Consider the following 24,033-nt stretch of genomic DNA (forward strand, 5'->3'; position numbering starts at 1 on the left):
ACACACACGCATGCGTGCACACACACACCTAAAAATAAATCTTAAAAAGGAAAAGACACATAGACACACCGACACAGGTTGGCCTTTATCTCTCCAATCCCAAAGCTGATTCTCTTATATTTATGGGGCTGAGGATTGAACCCAGGGCCTTGTATATGCTAGGCAGATGCTGTACAACAGAGCTACAGATCCCCAGACCCTGAGGATGGATCTTCTTTTCTTTTCTTTTCCTTTTTTTTTTTTTTTTGGATTTGGTGTTTTGGAGACAGGGTTTCTCTGTGTAGCCCTGGCTATCCTGGAACTCACTCTGTAGACCAGGCTGGCCTCGAACTCAGAAATCCACCTGCCTCTGCCTCCCAGAGTGCTGGGATTACAGGCGTGTGCCACCACCGCCCGGCCTTTTTTTGGTTTTTTTGAGACAGGGTTTCTCTGTATAGCCCTGGCTGTCCTGGAATTCACTCTGTAGACCAGGCTGTCCTTGAACTCAGAAATCTGCCTGCCTCTGCCTCCCAGAGTGCTGGGATTACAGGCGTGCACCACCACTGCCTGGCTGGCTCTTCTTTTCTAAAAAATATAAATTGTTTTATAGGTATGAGTGGGTTTTTTTCTTCTTTTTTTGCCTGCATGTAAGTTTGTGCACCAAAGGCATGCAGTACCAATGGAAGCCAGAAGAGGGTGCTGGATCCCTGGAACAGAGTTAACAGTTTGAGCTGCTACCTGCATTGCAGAACCTGAGTGGTTGGTAAGAGCAGCCACCACTCTTAATGGCTACCCTCCCCTATACGCTCATGCATGAAAGGGTGTGCTCCAGACTCAGGGATGGTTCTCTTGGTCATGATTCTCACTCCTGCTGGCCCTGGCAGTTTTCCCTGACCTGGTGAATAAGCCATATCTTCCTCCTTCCAAGTCAGGAGACAGGAGAAGTCATTTTGTTTAAACTCAATGTGTGGGTCATGGTGCCTGGCTTTCAGCCTCTTGAATTTCAGCATCACTTGGGGAGATCCTTTCTGACAGTCCAGCTGGGACAGCAGAAATGAGACTACTCCGGGAGCAACGGGGAATCTTACCAAAAGTCTGCACCTCTGTGGGCAGCAGCCAGAGTCCATCCCCAGCCTTAGCTGGGAGCACTGGTCAGGATGGCTGGGGGACAAAGGCAAGTCACACAGCTCTCTGCTCCCATTCACTAGCTGCTCTAGTTTGGATGAGGTCTCCTCCCCAGCAGATTTGTGTGAATGAGACTTAAGTTCTCATGGTGGCCTGTGGAGGCAGTGGGCCCTTTAAGAGGTGGAGCCTAGTGAGGCAGTGGACCCTTTAAGAGGTGGAGCCTAGCACAAGTGGTGGGGCACAACTGTTGGGAGGAAAGGGTGCAGGGTTGTGGGACTCTAAAGACTAGTTAGTTTTCCTGAGGGACTAGAGAGGAGCAAGCGCAGTCCTCCTCCCTGTCTTGTGGCCTTTCCCTGTCACATGCACTCCTGCCTAAAACCCTCTACAACAGGGCCTTCAGCAGAACAGTTGTCTGAGAAATGGTTAACCTCTTCTGTCTACACATGATGGAGCCCTGGGTGTTTTGTGATAGCAGCAAAAGATAGACTGATAACACTAGTTACTAACAGTTCTCTCCTAGGGGCTCCAGGCACATCTCATCCCTTCCTGCTTCTGAGGTCATGTTGATCTTACCCCCTCAGAGTACTTCCTCTTCCCCCTTAAGACCACATCATATGCCACCTCCTCTGTGAAGCTGGCTGGGATTTCTCCAGAAGGGGCTGTGTCCCTCCTTTGGTGTCACAGCTCTATTGCCACCATCAATCTATGACCCTAGTGTCTGTGACTTTCCTATCCTGGTCCACAGCCTCCAAATGCCCAGGCCCACAGCTCCCTGAATCCCCCTTTCCAGAACTCTCTGGCGCCTGGAGGTGTTTTACCTTCTCCCCCAGGAAGGCAGAGGCAATTCTGTTTGGTACCGAGCTTACTCCTCGGTACTGGTATACAGCAGGCAGTCAATAAATGCTTACTGTAGAATCATAGATGTTCACTTACACATCTTCTCATTTGGGGCCACGGGCACCTTTGAGAATTTGGTGAGAGGCACAGTTCTGCCCCTCGGAGAAAGATTCTTCCACTTGCAATAGTGGTGTTCACAGGCTGTGGTGAGCTCCGAGATTCTAATGCCAGGTTAGAAGCTCTTGCTCCGGCGGGTTTCTCTACCACACGTGTGAAGGTGCTATACAGCAGCTGCTTGATAGACACTTGTTGCATACGCACTCTGCAAAGATTTATTGGGTATAAATCTGTCCTATAAAGTTTGTAGTTTCAGACCCAACCGTCTCTTCTAATGATTCTGCCAGGAAAATGCTTTTTGGCTGAACCTTCGACGTTGCTAACATTCGACTGTGTCTGACTTCCAAAAACAGCAGCTTCATTCGGTCCAACGCAATCTTACTCCCATTGAACGGAAGGCCAACACAAGGAGGCAAAACCTATCCAAAGAGACACAGCCAACGAGCAGCAGTGGGGTCGGCCCCGGCCAGCTCTGGGTTCTGTTTGGTGTCTCCTAGGCTGCCAGCCCTCCAGGCAGATGCACAGTGACATCAAGGCCAGGTCACAGGACAGCTTTAGGACAGACATTTGCTGGCCCAAGCCTACTGAGGACAGCCAGAGTTAGCAGCAACACTGGGCTGTGGTCAACAGGCTTACCGCTCTGAGAGTCACCTATCATCACCCTAAATGTAGATGGACCCCTCTGGAGGCAGGAGGAGAACCATGCAGAGGCCTGGGTTTGAATTCTGCCCCTGTAGCTACTGATGGTCACAAATAAACTACTTCAGGGGGTTGAATCCAGGTTTACTAGCTGGGTGCCTGTCACTCAAACTCTGCCCTTGTTTTTTTTTGTTTTTTGTTTTTTTTCTACAAAATGAGCATAACAATGCCCCTTATTAGGGGACTGCAAAGGCTAAATGAGAGACTCACATGCACATGTGTGTGTGTGTGTGTGTAGGTGCGTGTCTAAGTGTGTGGAGAACCAAGAGGCCATTCTTGAGTGTCATTCCTTAGGAAACATCTACCTTGGGTTTTTTTTTTTGTTGTTGTTGTTGTTGTTGTTGTTGAGACAGAGTCCTTCGCTGGCCTGGAATATGCAGATTAGCTTCGCTGGTTGGCCAGGGAGCTCCAGAGATCCACCTGGCCCTCCCAACTTAGTGCTGGGACTGCAGGTCAGTGCTACCATGCTTTTGGTCTTTTTCTCTTTAAACACAGGTTCTGGGGATCAAAGCAGATTTTCTCATCTCCCTGCAAGCTCTTTAACCAAGTGAGCCATTTCCACAGCCCCAGAGAACTTTTAGGAAATGACTGGTGAAAAGAAGACTTGGCGTGTATGAGATATTACCATTAGAAGGACGCCGTTGCTGTGCTAAGACCCACTGATTCATTCAAAGGAGCCCTCGCTCTTTCTGTGGTCTCTATAAGGATGTCAAGACTCGGAGAGGCTCAGTGTTTTCCCCAGTGCGACCAGCTGGCCAGTGCCAGAACAGAGATGAGAATGAAGGTCAGGCCCTTTGGCTCCCTGTCTGGACATCCCAAGCCTGGCTCCACTTAGCATGTGCCACAGCTGAGAAATGAAAGTCTGTCGGGAGCCCTGAGTCAGCCACGCACACCTCTGGCTCTCTGCGGTCTTCTTTGTTTGGCTGTGTAGGTCTGTGGGAGGGACACAGGATCCCTGGACGTATTCTGCGTGGCTCTGAGAGTTTAGGGCAGGGATCAGGAACTCAGGAGTAAAGGATATTGATCTCCAAATAAATCCTGGAGTCGATTTTAAAAATAAATCTCACTGGGTGTGGTGGCACACACCTTTAGTCCCAGCACACAGGAGGCAGGAGCAGGTGGATCTCTGTGGGTTTGGGGCCAGTCTGGTCTATAAAGCAAGTCCAGGACAGTCAGGGCTATTATTACACACACACACACACACACACACACACACACACACACACACACACACACAACTTTGTCTCAAACAAACAAACAAAATCCCATCATTTCTTGGTTATTGGCTATTGGCTCAGGCCCCAAAGTGTCATGCTCCCAACTAACCCAGAGGAGGCTGCCTAAACTCTGCCTTGGTGGGGACACAGCAGAGGGTGGAGGGGGCAGGACTAGCTTCTTCCCAGCCCTGCCATGAAGTCTGGGTCTTGGAATCCATTCTCACAGTGGGACTATTACAAGGATTAAATGGTACTTATGCAGTGAGCACGAAGGACGTTTCTGTTTCTGTATATGTGGGTTCACGATATACCTACTATGTGTGCAGACACTTGAGCATGTGTGTGCACACACACATGGAAACCAAAGATCAGCATCCAAGGCCATCCACCTTGTCTTTGTCATTGGCCTGAGTAAAGCTAAGCAGGCTACACTGGCTGACCACAGAGTCCCAGAGATTCCCAGGACTCACCTCCCTAGCAGAGGGACAGCAAAGAGAGAAACCCAGTGTTTCTCACACGTGAAACTGAACTGGAAATTGAACTCAGGACCTCAAGCTTGAGAGGCAAACACTACATCCCCTGATCTGTCTCCCCAGCTCATGGAAACAGTCCCTTTTATCTCCTTATGAGTGTTTTGCCTGCTTGTCTGCTTATGCGCCATTTCTATGCCTGGTGCCCAAGAAGGTCAGAAAAGGGACGTTGGGTCCCCTAGGACTGGAGTCACCGATGGGTGCTGGGAATCAAACTTGGGTGCTCTGGGAGAGCGGCCAGTGCTCTTAACATCCGAGCCATCTCTCCAGTCACTCTCGACTGTCTGAGTGCAGACTGTGTCTACTACCCACGTCTATGACTGAGATGGTGGTAGGATGAAGCACTAAGGTTGTGACTCCTTCCTGACATATCAGTGAACTGGGACATCACTGTCACTTCCCTGTGACCCGTCCACTGCTGTGATGCATTGGATGTCTGTTCCCGTTCCTATTGCCTGTTCAGCTGTCACCTGGTCTGAGGGGCGATCTTAGCAGCTTATTTTTATATTTATGTCCAAAGTGGTTGCTAAGCCAAGGAACTTTCTCCTCAAGCTTTTTGAGCCAGAGTCTGCATTCTGGGGCTCTGCTCCTTTCCTGTCCCACCTGTGGGCCATCAGTAAATGTGTGAGGGCCGAGGGTGTGGCTCAGTGGTTAGAGTACTCATCTAGCATGCACAGAGTACTGGGTTCAATCCCTAGCACCACATACACTGGGTATGGCAGCATGTGCCTGTAAACCCAAGCACTTGGGACGTGGAGGCAGGAGGATTATAAATTCAAACTCATCTTTGACTATATGATGAGTTCAAGAACAGTCTGAGGTATTTGAGACCAATCTCTCTCTCTCTCTCTCTCTTTCTCTCTCTCTCTCTCTCTCTCTCTCTCTCTCTCTCTCTCTCTCTCTCTCTCTCTCTTTCTATACACACACACACACACACACACACACACTTCCTACCAACACCCCTGCCTCCTGACCTAGCCAACCCCGTGTCTGGCCCGGATGGCTCCAAGAGCCCCCTCCCTAGCTTCCTCAGTTTCTCTCTGTTTTCCACACAATATCCAGAGAAACCTTTGCTGAGATCGCAAACCCAGAGCATGTCAGTCCTCAGCTCAGAACTTCCTGAGGCTTCCTACTTCACTTGGAGGAAAAGCTACAGTTCTGCCAGCCGACAAGAATTACTCCCGCCTCCCATTCCCAACGGCTCGGGCTCGGCCATGTCTGCCCCTCCTGTACACTGGCCAGTCAGTCCCCTGCCGCCAATGCTCTTCCCTGGAGAAATCCGAGCAGCCCGTTCTCCCAAAACCTTTGTGTTTTTGTTCAAACAAATGCCTCAATAAGACCCTCCCTTGGACCTCAGATTTAAACCCACACCCCCAGCTTTGAGTCCATCTCCTCACATAGCTCACATGTATGTGTGGTACCCACTATATGCTGCCAGATGCCCTGTTAGTGTCAGGGGGCAACTTCGGGTCTGGTGACTCCCTGCTACGTCTGCAGGGAGACCAGGCAACAGTTAGGACAATGTCCCTGGTGAGAGAAGCTGTACAGGCTCGGATCAGGGCTCAGATCAAGGATGGATGGAGTCAGGGAAGGGGTTTCGGGGGACGCGGTGTTGCATGGTAGGGAAGTACACACGGAAAAAGTTAGAGGCAGCGTGGCACATCCAGGACCCGCCTGGCCTTAGGGAGGGGCAGGAGAGATGGCTCAGAGTTGAAGAGAGCTTGTTGTATACACCATGAGGACTGGAGTTCAGATCCCAGCACCCATGTAATAAGACAGGCATCCCACAGGCACCTGCAACTCCATTTCCAAGGGATCTGACGTCCTCTGTGAGCGCATAGGTAAGTGTCCACCCCTCCCCTGCCACCAAACCCTCCAAGTCGCGCGCACACACACACACACATACACACACACACATTTTAAACATAAATCTTGAAGACAAGGAGGAGGAGGAAGAGGAGAAAGAGGAGGAGGTGGTGGGGGCGGCGGCGGCAGCAGCAGCAGCCGGAGTGGGGGTCTTCATGGACATGGTAGAGAAGGGCCCCAGGTGCCAGCACGGCTAGGGTGTGTACGTACTGTGGCCGCTGGTGTAGTGCTGTAGCTTGTCCGTGTACTCTGAGTCGGCACGCTCAAACCCCCGTCTTCTGGAACAAGAGCAAAGGGCTGGAGCCACCCGAAGGCACCCGGGGAGGTGGGAGCCACGGTAGGTGATAGGGAGAGAGGGCGCGCAACCCCTTGAGGCCACTCCCTTGCTAGCCCCGTGTCTCGTCCTGTCCTTTGTTTAGCCTTACTCCACTTGGCTTTTCCTTTTCACCCTCTGCGAATCCAGGCTCATTCTGTCCCCTGTCCTTTCTGTAGCCAAGTCCCTTTAAAGGGAAGAAACAACGTCCTCAGATTCTAGTTGTGGTGTCTTGACTCCACTAACGTTGTCAGTGGCACTGTCCTTCTGAGCTTCCTCTGGTCCTTGGTTGGGAAGTACGCGTGGGGGTTTCTTTAAGCAGGAAGGGTCTTTGCATCCTGCCCCACAGCCATCAAAGATTGGCTCCACCTCCTGTCTCTGCCTTGCCACGCCCACCAGCCCCGCCCTTCCTGGCTAAGCTCCTCCCTTTTTTTCATCCTCCTTGCCTTAGCTAGTACAGAAGACAGGGAATGAATTATATCGTCCTTCAGCCTCCCCACAGCTCTTAGCCCCCTGCCGTCATGTTTGTCCTCTTGGTCTGGGATGGCCCTCACTGCCTCACTGGGCAACCCTGCCAAGAGTTGTTGGGACAGCACCCGTTTCTACTGTAGGGACGACGGACACCTGAGGTATCCGGGACTACTGCAGCTCCTCCGGGCCCCCAGTGCCTGAGAGAAAGTCCCCTTCTGCTCCCAACTATGGCTGAAGACAAGGCCCAGTAGCCGCCACCCACCTGTTACATACGATGACAATGACGACCACGGCGATAAGGAAGACTAAGCCGGCAGCCGAGGAGCCGACGATGAGAGGAAGCTTCTCCTTGATGCTGGTCTGGTACTCGGCTGCAGAGAGAGCGCAGTGGTTATCTCAGCCTGGTTCAGTGGGGCCTGACCCCACCTCTGTCCTCCACCCCAATGGTCTCTGAGGTGACCCTAGGTGCCCTCCCTCCTTCTAACCCCAGCAATTTCCTCACGCTAAGCAGGAAGTGAGACGTGAGAAGGAACAGGCCTGTGGCTGGCTTCAACCCTCATCTAAAACCTTCATCTAGAAAGTAGGCACAGGGACCCCTGCTTTCCCTGGCTGACGTGGTAATAAGCAAGAAAGGCTGGTAGTGGGAGGCTCCTGGGCAGGAATCCTGACCGTGCTAGGTGAGCAGTCTACCAACTGAGTAATATCTCCGAGACGGGGGTGACTGACAGATCTCATCCCATAGGATTGTGGGTAAATCTCTGACAATGCTTGGCGGAACACCCAGCCAGCTTTGACTGCCACGGTTTCTGTTTCCAGTGCGACTTACAGAGACCTCCACAACAACCCTGGAATGTACTTCCTACAGTGGGCTCTCCTTAGACTTGGGGAAATCAGACTTATAGAGGTCAGAATGGGCCTGAGGCTATCCAGGAAGGAAGAGGTCAAAGCCACGCGTGAGCTCATCTGCCTGCCCCGAGGCCAGGGCCTGATTGGCAGTGCGCAGATGCGCTTGGCACTGGCTGAGCTGAGGCCAGCTCCACCAGTTCTTCTTCCAGCCCTAGGAAGAAGAGGAGCTTGTCAAGGGGTGAGGTCATTGTGGGTTTTTGGAAGCTGTGCATGGCGAGGCATACAGCAGGGCCCTGGCACAGATCTGTTGAGTTAATAAAGGGCACTTGGGATGGTGCCCAGACCCTGACCAGTGTGCGCTCATCTGACGTGGAGGGGCACACAGAAAGACAAGAGATGCTGCTGGTGAGGAAAGGGCAGAGGGCGGGGGAGACAAGCATTGGAACATAGGTGCGTGTGCATACAGGGAAGGCTGCCTCAGTGGGACAGGAGGTTAGGGTCTTCCCTAAATTCCTAAACCTGAGAGCCTCTGAAACGTTTAGTCAAATGAGACCCGAGGTCCATGCTCCATCGCCAGGGCTAAGAAGGGACGCTGAAGTCTGGGCACAGCACTACCCCAGAGTTATGGGTACATCTCTGGTAATACCTGGCTCACAGTGAACCCTCAGGCAGCCATGACTCTCGTTGTCACTGTTTCCAGTGTCACAGAGACCTCTGCATCAGCCCTGGAATACACTTCCTTCAGTGAGTGGCCTCTCCCTAAGTCTGGGAAATGTCCCAGAACTTGCTTGGTTGGTGACAGGCCCATGGAAAGGACACTATTCTAAACACATGTGTCCTCAAACCAATTCTAAGATGGGCCCCTAAGCTTAGAGGTATATATGTTTGGTATGGATGGTGATAATAATGCAATTTTCATCCCTTTTATGGACAAAAAGACAGGACCAGAGGTTAGGGACCATGTTTTCAGCTAGACCGTTAGGGCCAAGCCAGAAGTGGACTCCCATCTGCCTTGCTTCAGAAGTTACACACCTCCTTATAATCTACTGTTCTTCAAGATTATAAAAGCAGGAAAGGTGGTCAGAGACCATATAATCCAAGACTGGAAAACAAACAGCACGGATGCCCGTTCCTTTGCCCAGGGCAGACATTACTAATTTATCCCAACACTTCTTGCTCAGCTTAGATGGGGTTTCCAAGTTCTCAGTCCCATTGCAACTTGCTGGAGTTGTAAATGGATACAATGTTTACTATCTCAGTTAAGCACAATGCTTCGTTTTTTGATACACAAAGAAACCAGAGCAGGGAAGGAAAAAAGATTTGCTAAGTGTGGATCTACTAGTTAGGTCTGACTTCCTAAATATCCTAGAAGAGGAAGCAGCCTCACTGAAATGATGGTAATATAGAAGTGGGGACCTTCGATCCAGAGGCTCTATGGCTCCCTGTGCAGTTTGTATCATGTACAACAGTGGAGGGGGAGGGACCTGCTTTCTGGTTGGCTCACTGGTTGGTGGGGGTGGTGCTTGCTGTTCTTCACTTACCTTCAGTCATGGTTTGGAAGTACATCTTGCCACTGTAGCGCCCATAGCCTGCAACGGTGCGTGCCCGCACCTGGAAGACATAGATGGCGCCGGCTTTGAGGCCCTGCACAGTGACTGTGTTGGTGGGGCTTTTTATGGCTGTGGCGTTGTACTCACTGAGCTCCTGCTGGGAACAGAGAAGATGGTTAAAGAGGGCAACCTTCTGCTGCTCTTTGGAGCAGGTCCTCTCAGGTGACAGGTCACCCAGTCACGCCTGTGTCAAGTGACTCCACAATGCTTCCCGTGGAAGCAGGAGTATTTTTTTTCTTTTTCTGTCTCTGATCTGGACAGGTGACCTGCTTTGGACTTTGGGACATTCTAGTAGGCATGAGAATGAGCATGGTGCAACCTTTACAAGTGCCTGATGGTCTGTCCCGGCTTCTATACTTCTACTGTCTGCCAGGACAGGGGCTAGAACCAGGTTCCCCGAGCAAGACCTTGACACAACTCTAAGCTGAAATAGGGCCATTTATGTCACAGACACAATTCTTTGAGCAAGAGAAGGAGCCACCTCTTGTTGTATGCCCTGGTGTTTGTGAGGCTGCTTGTTTTGCAGCTCTATCTCAGCAAGAGCTGACTAGCACACGTATGTTGAGTGGACACTGCACAAACTCTAAGTTCCCAAAACATCAGGAAGTCAATTTGTCTCATCACTCAATCCTTGCCTACACACAACTCTGCCCTGGGCCTCTTCTTTTCTCTGTTTGTTTTGAGACAGGATCTCACATGGCCCAGGCTAGCTTTGAACTCACTCTGTACTTAAAAAAAAGCCCGGCTTTCTGATCTTCCCACTTCTGCCTCCCGAGTGCAAGGATTCTGGATGCGCGCCACCATGCCCAATTTTACGAGGGCCCTTTGCATTTTAGGCAGAGACAATGACATTAGAGTTCACCCATTGGATAGCGGCTGCTTTGGGGCTCCACGTGAAGCCCACTTCTAGTGCCCAGGACTTTGGGTACAAAATGTTCCCATCTCTGAGCGATTCTGTCTTCCCCAGGCAACCAGAAGACAACAGGACAAAGATCCAGCCAAGGAGTGTGACCCGCAGATATGACAGGGCTAGACCCAAGCGCTGCATACTTAGACATCTGCCAGAGACTCAACAAGTCTTCCCTGGGCATAAGATTCCTTATACTGAGCCTTGGCTGGGCGCTAGGGTCCCATTGGAAACTGAAACCTAAGCCCCAGCCTCAGAGCTCCAACTAGAACGGTTAGAACAGTTGTGGGGATTCAACCTCCCAAAGAAGGGGGAAACTGACAGGCAGTTCTGGACCTCTTTCCAATAAAAAGACACCCACCCACACAGCACATGCAGATTAAGTATACATCTCAGGTGCATAGAGTCCCCAAGCACATCCTGAGAGTGCGAGAGCCTCTCAGGCACTGACGGGAACCTGCTTTAGCCGTTGCTCTGTTACCCTGCCCTCAGTGTCTCATCGCAGGATCATAAGGGCTGCCGGAGAGGGAAATTGCTGGTTATGAAGCGCTCACCAGGAAGGGGAAGGAGAGTATGCTGAGGGGGGAGACCTGACGTCACTGGGGATCCACAGTAAAGTCAGAGAGCTCCCTGGGTAATGGGGGGAGGGGTGGGGAGGGCTCTGGACTGAAACCTTGAAGAACAAGCAGGAGCCATGGGGCAAAGAGAAAAGGTCTTTGAGAAGAAAGAGCAGTAGGTGAAAGGCCGGGGGGTGGGGGTGGGGGGTATAAAGAATAGCTTGGGATGATACAAGGTTGGAGAGGACAGTCCTCTCCTGGAAGCCTCTCCTGGTATGTCACATGCCAGAGAGCTGGGCATGACTCGTGTATGGAGGCCTGACAGGAAGCTACTTTTCCTAGGCCACCGCACCTGCGTTCTCTTTTAGGGAGCCTTCTGAATTCCCCAGCTGCATGCATTTTTTTCTCCTTGGAGATCTAAGAACATCCCCCGAGATGCTGGAGGGAGGCAGTTTCTGCCACGCCTCTTGTATTGTGTGGTTGTGACTGTTAGCAGAGTTACATTTTGTGTGTTTGTTTGTTTGTTTTTGATTTGGTTTTTTCGAGACAGGGTTTCTCTGTATAGCCCTGGCTGTCCTGGAACTCACTCTGTAGACCAGGCTGGCCTCGTACTCAGAAATCCGCCTGCCTCTGCCTTCCAGAGTGCTGGGATTACAGGCGTGTGCCGCCACCACCGCTGCCACCACCACCACCCGGCTGAGAGTTACATTTTATTTTCCTGTATCAACCATGGAATTTGCCAGGCATTGTGGAAGCCAACTCCACTGAGGACCCCAGGCGCACTCATGACACACAGCTGCCAGGCTCCCCTGCCGTGTTCCCACTGTTCCCTGGTCACCCTCAGCTACTGATTTCCCAGGCTGCTCAGATAAACACATAATTTCTATTTTATTCTGTATTTCCCCCCCTTGACATAAGAGTTTCATGCAGCCAGGGATGGCTATGTAGCCAAGGAAGACCCTGAACAGATTATCCCCCTGCCTCTACCTCCTACATTCTAGGATTTCAGACATGTACTGCCACATCCAATTTACATGGTGCTGGGGGTGGAGGCTAGAGGCTTTGGCATACTAGACCGTAACTGAGCTACATCTGCGCTCCCAATAAATATATTAAAAATTTTTATGTATTTGTGGATGTGGAGGCCAGAAGTCAAGAGTGTTTTTTCTCAGTTGTTCTTACTGTGTCTTTTCCTTCCTTCCTTCCTTCCTTCCTTCCTTCCTTCCTTCCTTCCTTCCTTCCTTCCTTCCCTTTCCTTCTCTTCCCTTTCCCTTTCCCTTTTTGGAAACTGCCTCTCACAATCAGGCTGGCCAGCAAGCCACAGGGATCCACCTTCTCTACCTCACCAGTGCCTGAGTTTTATGTGTGCTTTGCTGTGTCTAGTTTGTTGTTGTTTGTTGTTTGTTTGTTTTTTAATGTGTGCACTGGGGACGGAATTCCTGCTTGTACTACAAGCACTTTGCCAAGTGAGCAGTCTCTCCAGTCCCGACTTTGTAACATAACCATATCCTATGCTGTATTTGGGGCATACATTAACATTTTCTTCATTCAAATTTAATCTGGGGCTCCATATTTTATTTATGTCTGTGGATGGGGCTCCGGGGCTCAGGCATGCCAAGGGAGTGCTCTATCACTGAGCCATATGCCTCCTACTATGTTTTACCAGATGACCCTCATTTTCCTGGATAGCAGGCTCTGGGCCAGGCTCCCCAAGTCTCAAGTTTTCTTTCCTCTATCTGGCAGCTCCCTGCTTGTCACTTGAGGCTCAGCACAAATGCTGACCCTGATGAAGACCTTCAGGATGTCCCAGCCAGGAGTTGGAGGTACAAAACCCTCTTCTAATGTTCTAATGCACACACGCATCTTCTCTGAGGATGGAGGTTTCCTGAGGGCAAGGGACACACACTATCTCTAGAGAACCCCCTTCTCAGTACACAGGTGCTTCTTAGTGACACACACGGCCAATCTAGGTTGTAATTCCAAGACTGACCAGTAGGTGCCGCTGTGCAACACACGCTCTACTCCAGCACAAAGGTTGGCGACCACATCCTGGTTTGGTGCCACCTTGGGATGCTTGGGGTTTGAGTTTCTATATATATGAGGACAAGAGAGGAGACCCTAGTGTCACAGGTACCCTGGGGGAGTGAGACACCAATCCAAGCAGATCGTTCCCCTAAAGCCACACACAGGATGGAGATAGGACCAGACGCTGTTTTCAATTCCGAGTTTCTCTACCACCGAGTTGCAGTCTGTCTTCAGGAGGATGAACTCCTTTCACACTTTCTTGAGGCTCAGTGTGCCATTCCAGAAAACAGAGCAATAAATGCCGAAGCTCTAGAATTCAATCAGGCAGCACATGGCTTGCTGGGATGCTAGAGAGACTGTATTGCTCTAGCTGTTTCTCTGAAGTATCATTGGCTGGATATCACACAGGGTAATAGAAATACAGAGAACCCTACCAGGGCCAGTAGGAGGAGACAGAATCAGGCCCCAGTCTGCCTGCCTGCCCGGTTCCTCCTTCCTCCCTCCCTCCCTCCCTCCCTCCCTCCCTCCCTCCTTCCCTCCCTCCCTTCTTTCTTTCCTTCCTTTCTTCCTTCCTCTTTCTATCTCTCCCTCCTTTTAATTTTGTTGAGCCAGACTCACAGAGCCCCAGGCTGGCGTCACCAAGTAACTGAGACTGTGACCTTGAACTCCGGATCACTCTGCCTCTACGTCTAGAGTGCTGGGATTACAGGCAAGCACTAGCACGGCCCGCTGGTAGCCTTGACCTTCCCATCTTCAAAGGAAGGTTCAGGCAGTGGGTCCCACGCCACATGATCACGGAGATTCCATTGAAAATGTCTAGAGATTTTCTGCACACAAATGCTGTCACTATGCACAGTGACTATAAATGCCAGCACGCGTGGTCATTGTCACCACCAACGCCGTTAGAGAGTTAGTAGTCCTTGCTGCCGTTCACAGGACAGGTGAAGGACAGCTGAGGTGAGCCTGTGCTCAGGCGTCTCTGGACAGACCCTGCCCCAAACACTGCTGGACTCCCCAGTTCGGGCTCTCCCCAGTCCTTGTGCCCTGTCTGAAATGCTTGCCTCTCTCAGCTGCTGACTGGACATTTCTGTTGAACTGACATTGACATCGGTGACAGGGTGCGATGCAGCCCAATGTCCCTGCTCCCAACTGTGGGGAACAAGAACCCATGGGCTCTGAGAAGCCACTAAAGGAGGCCACCTCCTCAGGGACACTGGGCGGACAGAAACGGCCAGTCTGCAGCGAGTCAACTGCCATTTACCCAGCGGCCTCAGGCAATGGCTGTCAGTTCAGGCTCAGGGAAGGCAGCTGGTCCCAGTAGATCTGGGGAAAGGACAAACCTAGGGGACCTGAGAGCCACCGCCATTCCTAAGGGGCCTTTCTGGAGAAGCAAGAGAGGAGGAGGGAGGGTGGGAATGGCCCTGTGGTGGAGACAGACCCGTGTTTGTTCTAGAAAGTTCTGAAACATCCCAGAAAGGGATGAATTATGGGTACAGGGCAGATCTTAGATGCCAGTAGGAGGCAGCCATGACTTGTCAGGTATATCTCTCACTATTGCAACCTGGCTGGCCTTCCTAGGTGACTCCGGAAGGCTGGGGCATCAGAACAGAAGCTGGTCCTGGTTCCCTGACCCCACTATCAGTTAGTTACTGGCTCCCTCTCCTTGGGGTCTGAATAATCCCAGGCTGCAGCCTCTGTTTCCACCGACTCTTGGCATATGCTCTGAGGTATCCTGCTTGGCAAGTGCTATGCTATTCTTATAAATCCCCTGCCTCTGGAACCAGCACCATCCACAGGGTCATCCTGCCATGTCCCGGGGGTCCTGCGCATCAAAACGTCCCCCCGTCATCTCTCACCACCTCTGCTGCCGACCTTTCCCCAACTCAAGCACCCGTCATATCTCACTCCTCGTCCCATGTGTTTCTGGTCCCCCCCCCCACAAGTCTACTTTCTAGTACTTTGCAAGGATCTTTAACACAACTGGAGTCAGATCCCAGCATTCCAGAACCTTCTATCAGACTCTAAATCAAATCCAGACTCACCAGGCCTGGAAGGCAGGACACACCCCAGCCAGCCTCCCTTTCCAACTGCTCCCCTGTGGTGCTCTCTCTCTCTCTCCTCTTTCTCCTGCGTGCTGTTCTTATTGAGATCTGAGATCATTTCTCTGTTCTCCGAATGCAGCTGCTTAGCTCTGCCCCAGGGCCTTTGAGCCTGCTGCGCCCCCGCTGCCTGAATGGCCGCCTTCATCACACACCCCTCTGTAAACTTCTCTCAGCTTTCAAACCCCAGCTCAGATGTCCGGGATACAGGCCTCCCCTCACCCGTGTCACGGCTGTGGCAGACCACGCTTAAGTACCTCCCACAACCAAGACCTTTGTCGGCCCTTCTGTGGAGAGTACCTCACGCGGTTGTTAGTGTCTGAGCCTTTGTTGTTCCCAGATGGCAAAGCCCTCTGCAGCCAGCGTCAGCTGGTGACAGTGGAGGTCAAATGGCCCAGTGGCTGTCCTTTGATGGCATGGACACCCAGACTCTGAGCAGATAGGCTAACTGAATGGGGAGCTGGTCTTAGCTACATGTCACAAGTCATCTCAGAAGTGACCTTGGGAGAAAGCTGGGAGGCAGGGGCATCAGAGAGAGGGAGAAAGGAAGATACTTCCTCTGCTTCTCGGTACAGAGTGTGGACAGGTCGCATGTGCCTCTGTGCCTCAGTTTCTCCTCCCCTCAGTGCCTGGGAGTACCATTCCAAGGATGATTGTGGTGACGGTGTGGTGTCCCCTGCACACACACATCGAGGACTGTGAGAAGTGACCAGGTGGCCACTTGGCTATTGTGGAGCCACCTGGCCCCAAAGAAAGCAGAACAGAGCCACCACAGCTGACACCTCTGCCAGGCTCCCGGGCCTGACTGTTGCGGTAGGAAATGGGTCGCAGTCAGGACCACAAAGGGATCCCTCATTTCCGCTCCAATCTTTAGGGAAAAATGAAACTTTCAGTTTCATTTAATCACAAAGCTCCTTAATTAGTTTTTTCCCCTTTTCTTTCTTTTGTTAAAAAAAAAAATTTAGTTGTTAAGCTGTCCTTGCTGGAGGGAGCAGAGACACTGGCCCTCGTGAGGCAAAAGCTTCCTTGTCCAGCCACCTAGACTGGCAGCCACTTCAAAGTCCTTCAGGACCCAGCGAGGTATGGGGCTGCTTTTTCAGGAGAGACACTCAGGCCTCTCAGTAGCCACTTCCTCGACCTATCCAACAAGTACTTATGGAATGCCTACTGTATGCCAGGCTCTGGGACACAGCAGAGCTAACATCTCACCCAGCATGGTGGCTCAGAGCTAGCAACAGAGGGCCAAGAGAGGGATCAATGTTGGCCCTGGTCTTGGCAGTATGGGCAGGCTTCTCAGAGAAGGCCAAGACCTTCATGCTGAAATACTAACGCGTGAACTGGGGCTGTCCGGGGTGGTGAGGGACAGGAAGTGACTGGTCCGAGCGGCCTGCCTGCCTCTGGGTCTCGTTTCATTCATGGGCTCTATCCTTCCCTCACTCTCTGCTCCATCTACACAATGCCCTCATTCATCATCCACACCCTAGGGACATCAGGCCTGCCAGCATGTGGGCTTTCCAGAGAAGAGACAGAGTCTGTGGGAAGATGCCCGTTGACCGTAGTGGTGGTGGTGGTGTTTTGTGGTACCCTGAGGATGCTGACAGGCAGGGATAAGAGATCAGAGAGGAAAGAATGTGATGAGGAAAGTCAAAAGCTGGGGGCTGGGGTAAAAGTCAAGGGGTGCAGGCCTCTCTGGGGGAGACAGCTGGTTGATGTGGCTGGGCACAGCGGCTTTGGGAGGGAACGGGGGGGGGGGCCGCTCTTTCATTCCTTTACTCAACTCAGCTACTGGGTATCATCAGACTTCAGTCAGAACTCTGAGGAGAAGGTGATGACCAGGGAGAGAGAGGTGGCTCCCGACAGCAACACAGGACACTGGGATATGTGGGAAAAGTTCAGGATTAGGAACACTTGCATGAGGCTGGGTTAGTAGGTGACAAATAGATCTCTGCTAACCCAGAGACTGATGAGGTGCTAGGACTAGGCAGGGTCTCAGAGAGTAGGCTTCTGCAGGCCTAGCTCCCAGAGTCTCCACCTGTCTTCCCTGAGCCCCAACAACAACATGACCCCCCATCCATTTCCTGCTCACCGTGGGCTCGCTCACCCCCAACAAAGGGCTCCCTACTTATCATTTACTGGTAGCTTAGTTTGAACAAAAGTCCTGTGGCACCTTTCTCCGGGGTCCTTGTGGTCTCTCTGGTAGAAGGAGGAGGAATTCCAAGTCTAAGCACCAGGTTACGGAGCCTCTGATGTTTATCCCTACGAGAGGCCAACTGTTATGTCTGCTCTTGAAGCCCCGCACTATGTGGCGCTTACGGTCTCTGGTCCCATGCAGTACTGCCCGGAAATACTAGCCCAGCCTGTAGGAGGCAGGGCAGAAGAGCAGGGAAGCCCTACACATTCACCTCCGCAGGGGACCAGGGACATGGCTGGCGCCGGTGTCTGCCCCCTCTTCTTCCTTCTCCTGGAGTGGCAGTCTCCTTGGCCATCCACCCAGGTGGAGACGGAGGCCCGCAGGGGATTGGTCGACTGCCTGAGGATTCAGATGGATTCTTACATGCGTGGCTTCCAACCACAGGTCTCTCAAAGAGGAGTGGGGTTCGTTCTAAAAGATCAGAGAGAAATCTCTCTATGCAGACCCAGGGGCCTCGGTGGAGACAGGGCCACAGTAGACTCAGAGGGCCTTACAGAAAGTCTGGCTTTCTTCCCTCAGCCTACAGGAAAAGCCCTTTCATTCATGGTCAGCTCCCAGTGGTCTCCCTGCAACTGTGGGTTACCTATTAGTTACCGACACCTTAGTTTGAACAAAAGTCCATCTTTCCCAGGGGCCCTTCTAGGGATCCACCCTGCATAGGTGGGTGTAGACGCTTTCAACAGGTGAAGAACAGTTATTAATGCTAAGCGAAATTTTGTTTTGAAAAACAGTGTATTTCAAGCTCAGGCCTCTGGAGGTCAAGACTGAAGGGGTCTTGATAGTAACAGGTCTGAAGGTGGCATGTCATTCAGATAGACAGCTTGTCCCCTGGGCCAGAACACTGAGACTCAGAGAGGGCAAGGCACTGGCCCAAGCTCTCACAGCAGGGGCGGGAAAGCCAACGGAGAGCCAGGCAGGCTGACCCCGAGGCTGGCCCTAGACTGGGAGAGGGGCGTTTGGGGAGGTGGAGGCAGTGGGCACACGGCTACCTTCTCATAATACTGCAGTTCATAGTCCAGGATTACGCCGTTGGGCTGGTCTGGCTGGGACCACGACAGGGTGATGCTGTCCACAGTGCGGCTCACTTGGTGCATGATGGATACAGCCGATGGTGCTGCAAGAGAGGTCAGAGGTCAGGGGTCAAAGCGGGCATGAGGAAGTGCAGTGTATCTTAGAAGGACGTGAGCTGTGGGACCCGTGAGAACAGGGCCAGAAAGAAGGTTGGTGGGGCTCAGGGACCAGAGAAAGAACCAATAGAGAATGCCAGACCATGGTAGGGGCTGGGGTTTCTCTTGGGGCTTGTGACAGAGTTGTGGAACTAGATGAGGTACAGGAAACATGCTGACACGGTGTCATACATGTTGACCCAATCAGGTGTGTTACAAGAACTTTACCTTGACCAAGTCTACCAAGTAATCTAATCTAACGACCCTCAAGTAGTCAGTCTACCAACCCTCAGGTAGTCAATCTACCAACCCCATGTTCTCACCAAGCAGGTTCAGATGGGGCTGGGAAGAGGGCTGCTCTCAGTGCTGGAAGAACCAGCGCATATTATGTAGTCGTCTCCTCATTTTGTATGCGTGGAAACTGAGATCAAAACTGAGATCGGAAGAGGATCGGGTGCTGAGCCCACACTACTGCCTGTCTCTGATCACTCTAACTTTTTTTTTCTGTCTCTTCTAGTGGGGCAAACCTGCACACTTCCCCTGTGGTGTGTCAGAGTGGCCCACAGAGGGTTGGGGCTGGGTGAGCGGTCTCCATAGCTCTGCTCTTCCCAGAGGGTCCACTCAGGCCTAGCTTTCAGAATGCCTCTCTGGACCTGAGGGTTCCTGGTCCCATGAGGGACTGAGGGCTCACAGCGTGGAGGAAGCACCTCCTAACTGTTTTCCTGGCTCCTGAGCAGACCTCCCATCCTGGCCTACGAAGAGATATCCGACCGCTGAGGCCCTTCTTCTCCCAGTTCTTCCCTGGTTTCCCAGGGCTTCGGCTGCATGGGCACCAGTCTCACTTGGTGATTTGGGAGCTCAGAGGTCTCTGATTGGAGCTGACTTAACTTCACTATCTCACCTCCCCCAGCCTGTCCCGTGTCCTCTGTTAACTCGATGTGTGGCCTGAGCTGACCTGCTCACCTCTCTGGACCAGACTGTCCTCTGTCCCCTGGGCAGGCAGGTGTATTGTGGGGCCCAGCAGCTCCAACACTCTGCCTCGTCCCCCAAAGCCCTCAGCCTAGAGGTTAGCGTGGCGGAGTCCTGAGGACGGACTCCCTCCCTGCTCATTCCCCCACGGCTTGAAGACCTGGGTGGGGTCTTCCACCTCTGGGAACCTCAGCTTCCACACCTCTGCTTGAGGCAGCATAGCCACTGGGGGGGGGAGCTCCCCCCACTGCCACCCCTACCCCCAGCCAGGACCACACTAGGCGCTGTAACGAACCAAAGAACCCACCCAGAGCCAAGGCCCCCCAGCTGCTGCCTCTGGACTCTCCCAACTACAAGGCGAAGTGTCCTGTGGCTCCCTTCTCAGCCGGGGCCAGTGTAACGGGGAGACCTGGATAGACCCCACCTTGTCTTCCCACCCCCAGCCGCTGTCCTCACAGGTCTCAGGTGTGGGGTGCCTGGGAATTCAGACTCCTAAGCTACTCCCAGGAGAAACGATGTTGCTAGGAGACAGAGCAGACACAGAGAAGGGGAGTAATTTGTCCAAGGTCACACAGCAGGGGCTAGGTTTGTAGTCCACCAAGCCTGGTGGGGCATGTGGCCCACTCCACCCCTCAAAGACTCTGCCAGCAGTCCCTCTAGCGGAAGCCATGGGGTGGGCTCTTGAGAGGGATAGGACCACGCAGCCAAAGCAAATGGGCCCAGCCTTGGGCATCTGCCCTTGTCCTGAAGGCCCTGGGGTATGACAGAAGGCAGAGAAGATGGCTGCCTACGCCTCTGTCCACTCAGCTCTCTTTCCTGGAGACCTTGTGGGCACATGATGCCCACCCATGGGGGGCCCTGGTTACAGACACCCACGGGGTCACTTTTCATCGGCTAACTCAGTTAACACACGTGTCATCTGTGCGTTGGGCATTTATGATACCAGCTCGACAGACGAGGGGTGAAAAAAACTCCCCGCGGCCACGTCCGGCAAGCAATGGAGCCAATATTCAAACCCAGGCAAACTCGGGGCCAACCAGTTTTCCTGCAGTGGTAACGGCAGGCCAGGGAAGCTTCAGAGGGTTTGTAAGGACATCCTGTGCTCCAGACTGTAGTCTCGAAGCCAATCCACCCCCCCCCCCCAGGCATGGCAGGTCCCACGGGCTTGAGGGGTCTGGGCTGTAGCAGGCTTGGGTTTCAGGCAGATCCTGGGCTCTGAGCCCCTAAGCCCCGTGACCCAGGCGTGGTGAGGAGACAGCATCTGCCAGGAAGATGATCAAGGCGGGCCAGGGAGCTGGCCCCTCTCTCGGAATCCAGAGATTAGCAGTGAGAAAAGGCACAGGCTAGAAGCTGTCCGGGCCCCTCCTGCTGCCGCGCCCACGCTGGGTCAGGTTACCCTGGAAGTTGGACATCTGGGAATTCTGGTATTTTCAATTATCAGACGGGCACGCCAGGAGGCTATGGGGTCAGTGGTGCCCTGTGACCCTTGCCAGGAGATGGAGCCCCACGGCGGGGGAGGGGAGGCATGCAGAGCACAGAAGAGGCCTGTGGCTTGAGGAAGTGGGGGAGCTGGCCAGCCTGCTCTCCTGTAGCAGGTGGCCAGGGGCCTGCTGGCCTGCAGCAAGACCTGGGGAGAATGGGGAGAGTCTGCCCTTCCCTGGCAGGGGCTTAAGCCAGCTGAATTCTCCCTGTGAATCATGTTTCTTCTCTAAGTTACGAAGGGGCTGGACGAGGGACTTCTGACGGCGATACTACAAGGTAGTCCCCACCAGCTTCTAGTCCTGGATGCCAGCAGAGGTCAGCGAGGCAGGAGGCATGGATGCTTCCTCTGTGCTGAGGATAAAGGAAGAACCCACTTTTGGCCATTCATCGCCAGTTGAGAAGAAACAGTGAACTAAGGCACCACAGGGAGAGGCGGCCACACACTGGGCTGTCTGAGGCCCCACCCCAGGCCCAGGCCTGATGGCCTTGTAGGCCCCAGAACCATTTGCTGCCCTTGCTCCCACGGATGGTTCCACAGATGCCCGACCCTGCCGTGGAGGCCCTGCCTGGCATCTCTCTCTTTACCACCTCCTCTCTCCCAGGCACCGGTATGTTCTGCCCCTTTATGTTCCCAAATATACTGAGGTCTTCCCCCAACCCCGGGGCCTTGGCTCCTGCTTTTCTGCTGGGAGATCTCTTCTTTCTAATCCACCAGAAATCAGTGGCCTCATCTTCATTTGGGTCTCCACTCAGATGTCACCTGCTCAGAGTCACCATGCCTGCCTCCTGTCTGTCTTACTCACGTTCAACCCTTTACCCCCAGTGCCTGCAATAGTGCATGGATAGGTGGAGGGAATGAAGGAAGGAAGGAAGGAAGGAAGGAAAGAAGGAAGGAAGGTAGGCAGGCTGGCTTTGGGCAAGCTAGCCCTCTCTCTTCCCAGGCTCCTTTCCTTCAGCATTTCTTGCCTCCTTCCCAACAGTCTACCTTTCAGACAGGAGCAAAATTCGAGTCCTTAGTTAAGCACACGGTGCCCAATTAAAAGACTACACTTCCCTGACCTCTGTCCTGGCTGGAGTGGCCATGTTGAGTTTGCCAATAGATATTAGCTGAACTAGTACATAAAACCCGAAGGAAATAGTTTTTACAAGGAAGGCAGACTCCTAATTCACCTTCTATCCTGGTGTCTGGGACAGGTATGTGATAGCAGGAGACACTGTAGCTAGTTTGGCCCATAAAAAAAAATGTCTCGAGGAGTCTCATCTCCTGGTGACTCCGCATTCCCTACTTTCCAATATTATTTATAGCTCTGATAAAGGCCTGTCATATTCCATCCCTCTATAACTATACCTTTCTGTTCGGCTGATTTTCAGGTTTCTTGTCTCTGGTTCTGGGCCTGTCAAAGTGACTTCCTTTGGCAAATAGGATACAGGCAAACGAGATGTGAAAAGCCCCCTGTGCCTGCAAGGACTGTGTATCCAGGACCACCTACTAGAGCTGCTGTTCTCAGCCTTCCTAAGGATGAGACCCAACCTCATGTTGTGGTGAAGCCCCCCAACCATAAAATTATTTTCACTCCTACTTCATAACTCATTTTGCTACTGTTACGAGTCATAATGTAAATATCTGTGTTTTCCGATGGTCTTAGGTGACTGACCCCTGTGAAAGGGTTGTTTCAGCCCAAAGGCATCACAACCCACGGGTTGGGAACCACTGTACTAGAGACACAGGGCATCTGGAGCCACTGCTGTCCAGCAGACAGCTGTCAACTCCCAAACAGGGAGCTGACCCCTCACAGTACCCAGAGCTGCCTGTGCTCTGGGGCAGATGGATAGCCAACGCAAGCATACTCCACCAGGACCGACGCTGCCACAGGCTGCCCAGAGACCCGCAAACTTGTGGCATATTGCTTTTCTTCTGCCACCAGCTTTGTCCTGTGTCCCGCCTGTATCACGCAGTGAGCCCATCTTCAACTGGCACCTTCAGTCAGCAACGCCTCCCCAGCTCCAAAGGATCAGAGCGCAGGAGGCGGTCTCCCTTGCCCTCTCTTCCCTTCTCTCCTCTTTCCCCCAGGCCTCTGCTCAGAGCTCTCTGATCCTCTCAGCCTCCCAGGGAGAGAAGAGGGTGAAGACAAGTTCATACCAGTTCCAGAGCAGAAGGCATTGTGTGCCCAGACCCAGCGGGGCATGAGGATCAGAGGAGCCCTAGGGATAAGAAAGGCTTTGGAGAGTTCAAAGTCTTTCGGCGAGGGAGCCACGTGGCACGGTGTCGTGGACGCAGACCTGGGCAGGGTGCCTGGGGACCTGCTCTGCTAAGGATCCTCTTGGGATCTAGAGGAGCCACTTAGGAATCTCTTTGGGCTTCAGTTTCCTCCTCTAAGTAGCAAGAGATGTGCATGAGATAAAGTGGGGCCCCTGTGATGTGGTATATTTTCAATATGTCCCTAATTATGTGCTTTGATTAGCAGGACCTAGCAGTGTCTACACGCCCGTCATGGGGAATATGGCCCCTCATGTGGCAGAAAGGCTCTTGAGATGGGGGACTTTTCTGTGTTACCCACAAGGAGACCAAACTTCAGGAGTAGGGCTTTCCCAGTGGGGAGCCCTAGAGTTCGGAAGGCTGAAAAACCAGGCATCCAGTGGATGAATGTGAGCTATCAGAGGTTCTGGGCAAGGACTTGAAGGGATCTCAGTGGCTCAGGGTGGCTCGAAGCTGAAGGAAACCAAGCTATCTCTGGAAGAACGAAAGCCAGACTCAGCAGACTGTCTCAGTACGTGAGGGCCGGAAGCCAGGCCTGGTGATCCAGGAAGCTGAGGCAGGAGGATCTCAAATTCCAAGTTTCCCGGAGCTACAGATTGTACATCTAAGGCCAGATTGTGCAACTTAGTACGTTCTCTCCCCACTTCAAAATAAAATGGGAATAGCTACAAACCTGGAACGCATGGGGTCCTAGGTTCCATGTAAGAATAAAGAGAAAAACTCAAAGATCCTGCAGCCCCAGTGGCAAGGTGCACGCCCTGCTTAGTTTG

General features: G+C 52.6%; 1 protein-coding gene across 1 annotated transcript in view; it reads right to left on the minus strand.

The window, feature by feature from the left end:
* Positions 1-24,033, minus strand: part of Ephb2 (EPH receptor B2) — a 180,867-nt gene that overhangs the window by 12,906 nt on the left and 143,928 nt on the right. The window contains exons 6-9 of the mRNA XM_052177791.1: positions 18,379-18,503; positions 9,542-9,704; positions 7,417-7,525; positions 6,581-6,645 (exon numbers count right to left, since the gene is read on the minus strand). Of these exons, the coding sequence (XP_052033751.1) occupies positions 6,581-6,645; positions 7,417-7,525; positions 9,542-9,704; positions 18,379-18,503 (462 nt within the window). The remainder of the gene's footprint in view (positions 1-6,580; positions 6,646-7,416; positions 7,526-9,541; positions 9,705-18,378; positions 18,504-24,033) is intronic.

Source organism: Apodemus sylvaticus, chromosome 3 (genome assembly GCF_947179515.1).
Source record: "Apodemus sylvaticus chromosome 3, mApoSyl1.1, whole genome shotgun sequence".
Lineage (NCBI taxonomy): Eukaryota > Metazoa > Chordata > Mammalia > Rodentia > Muridae > Apodemus > Apodemus sylvaticus.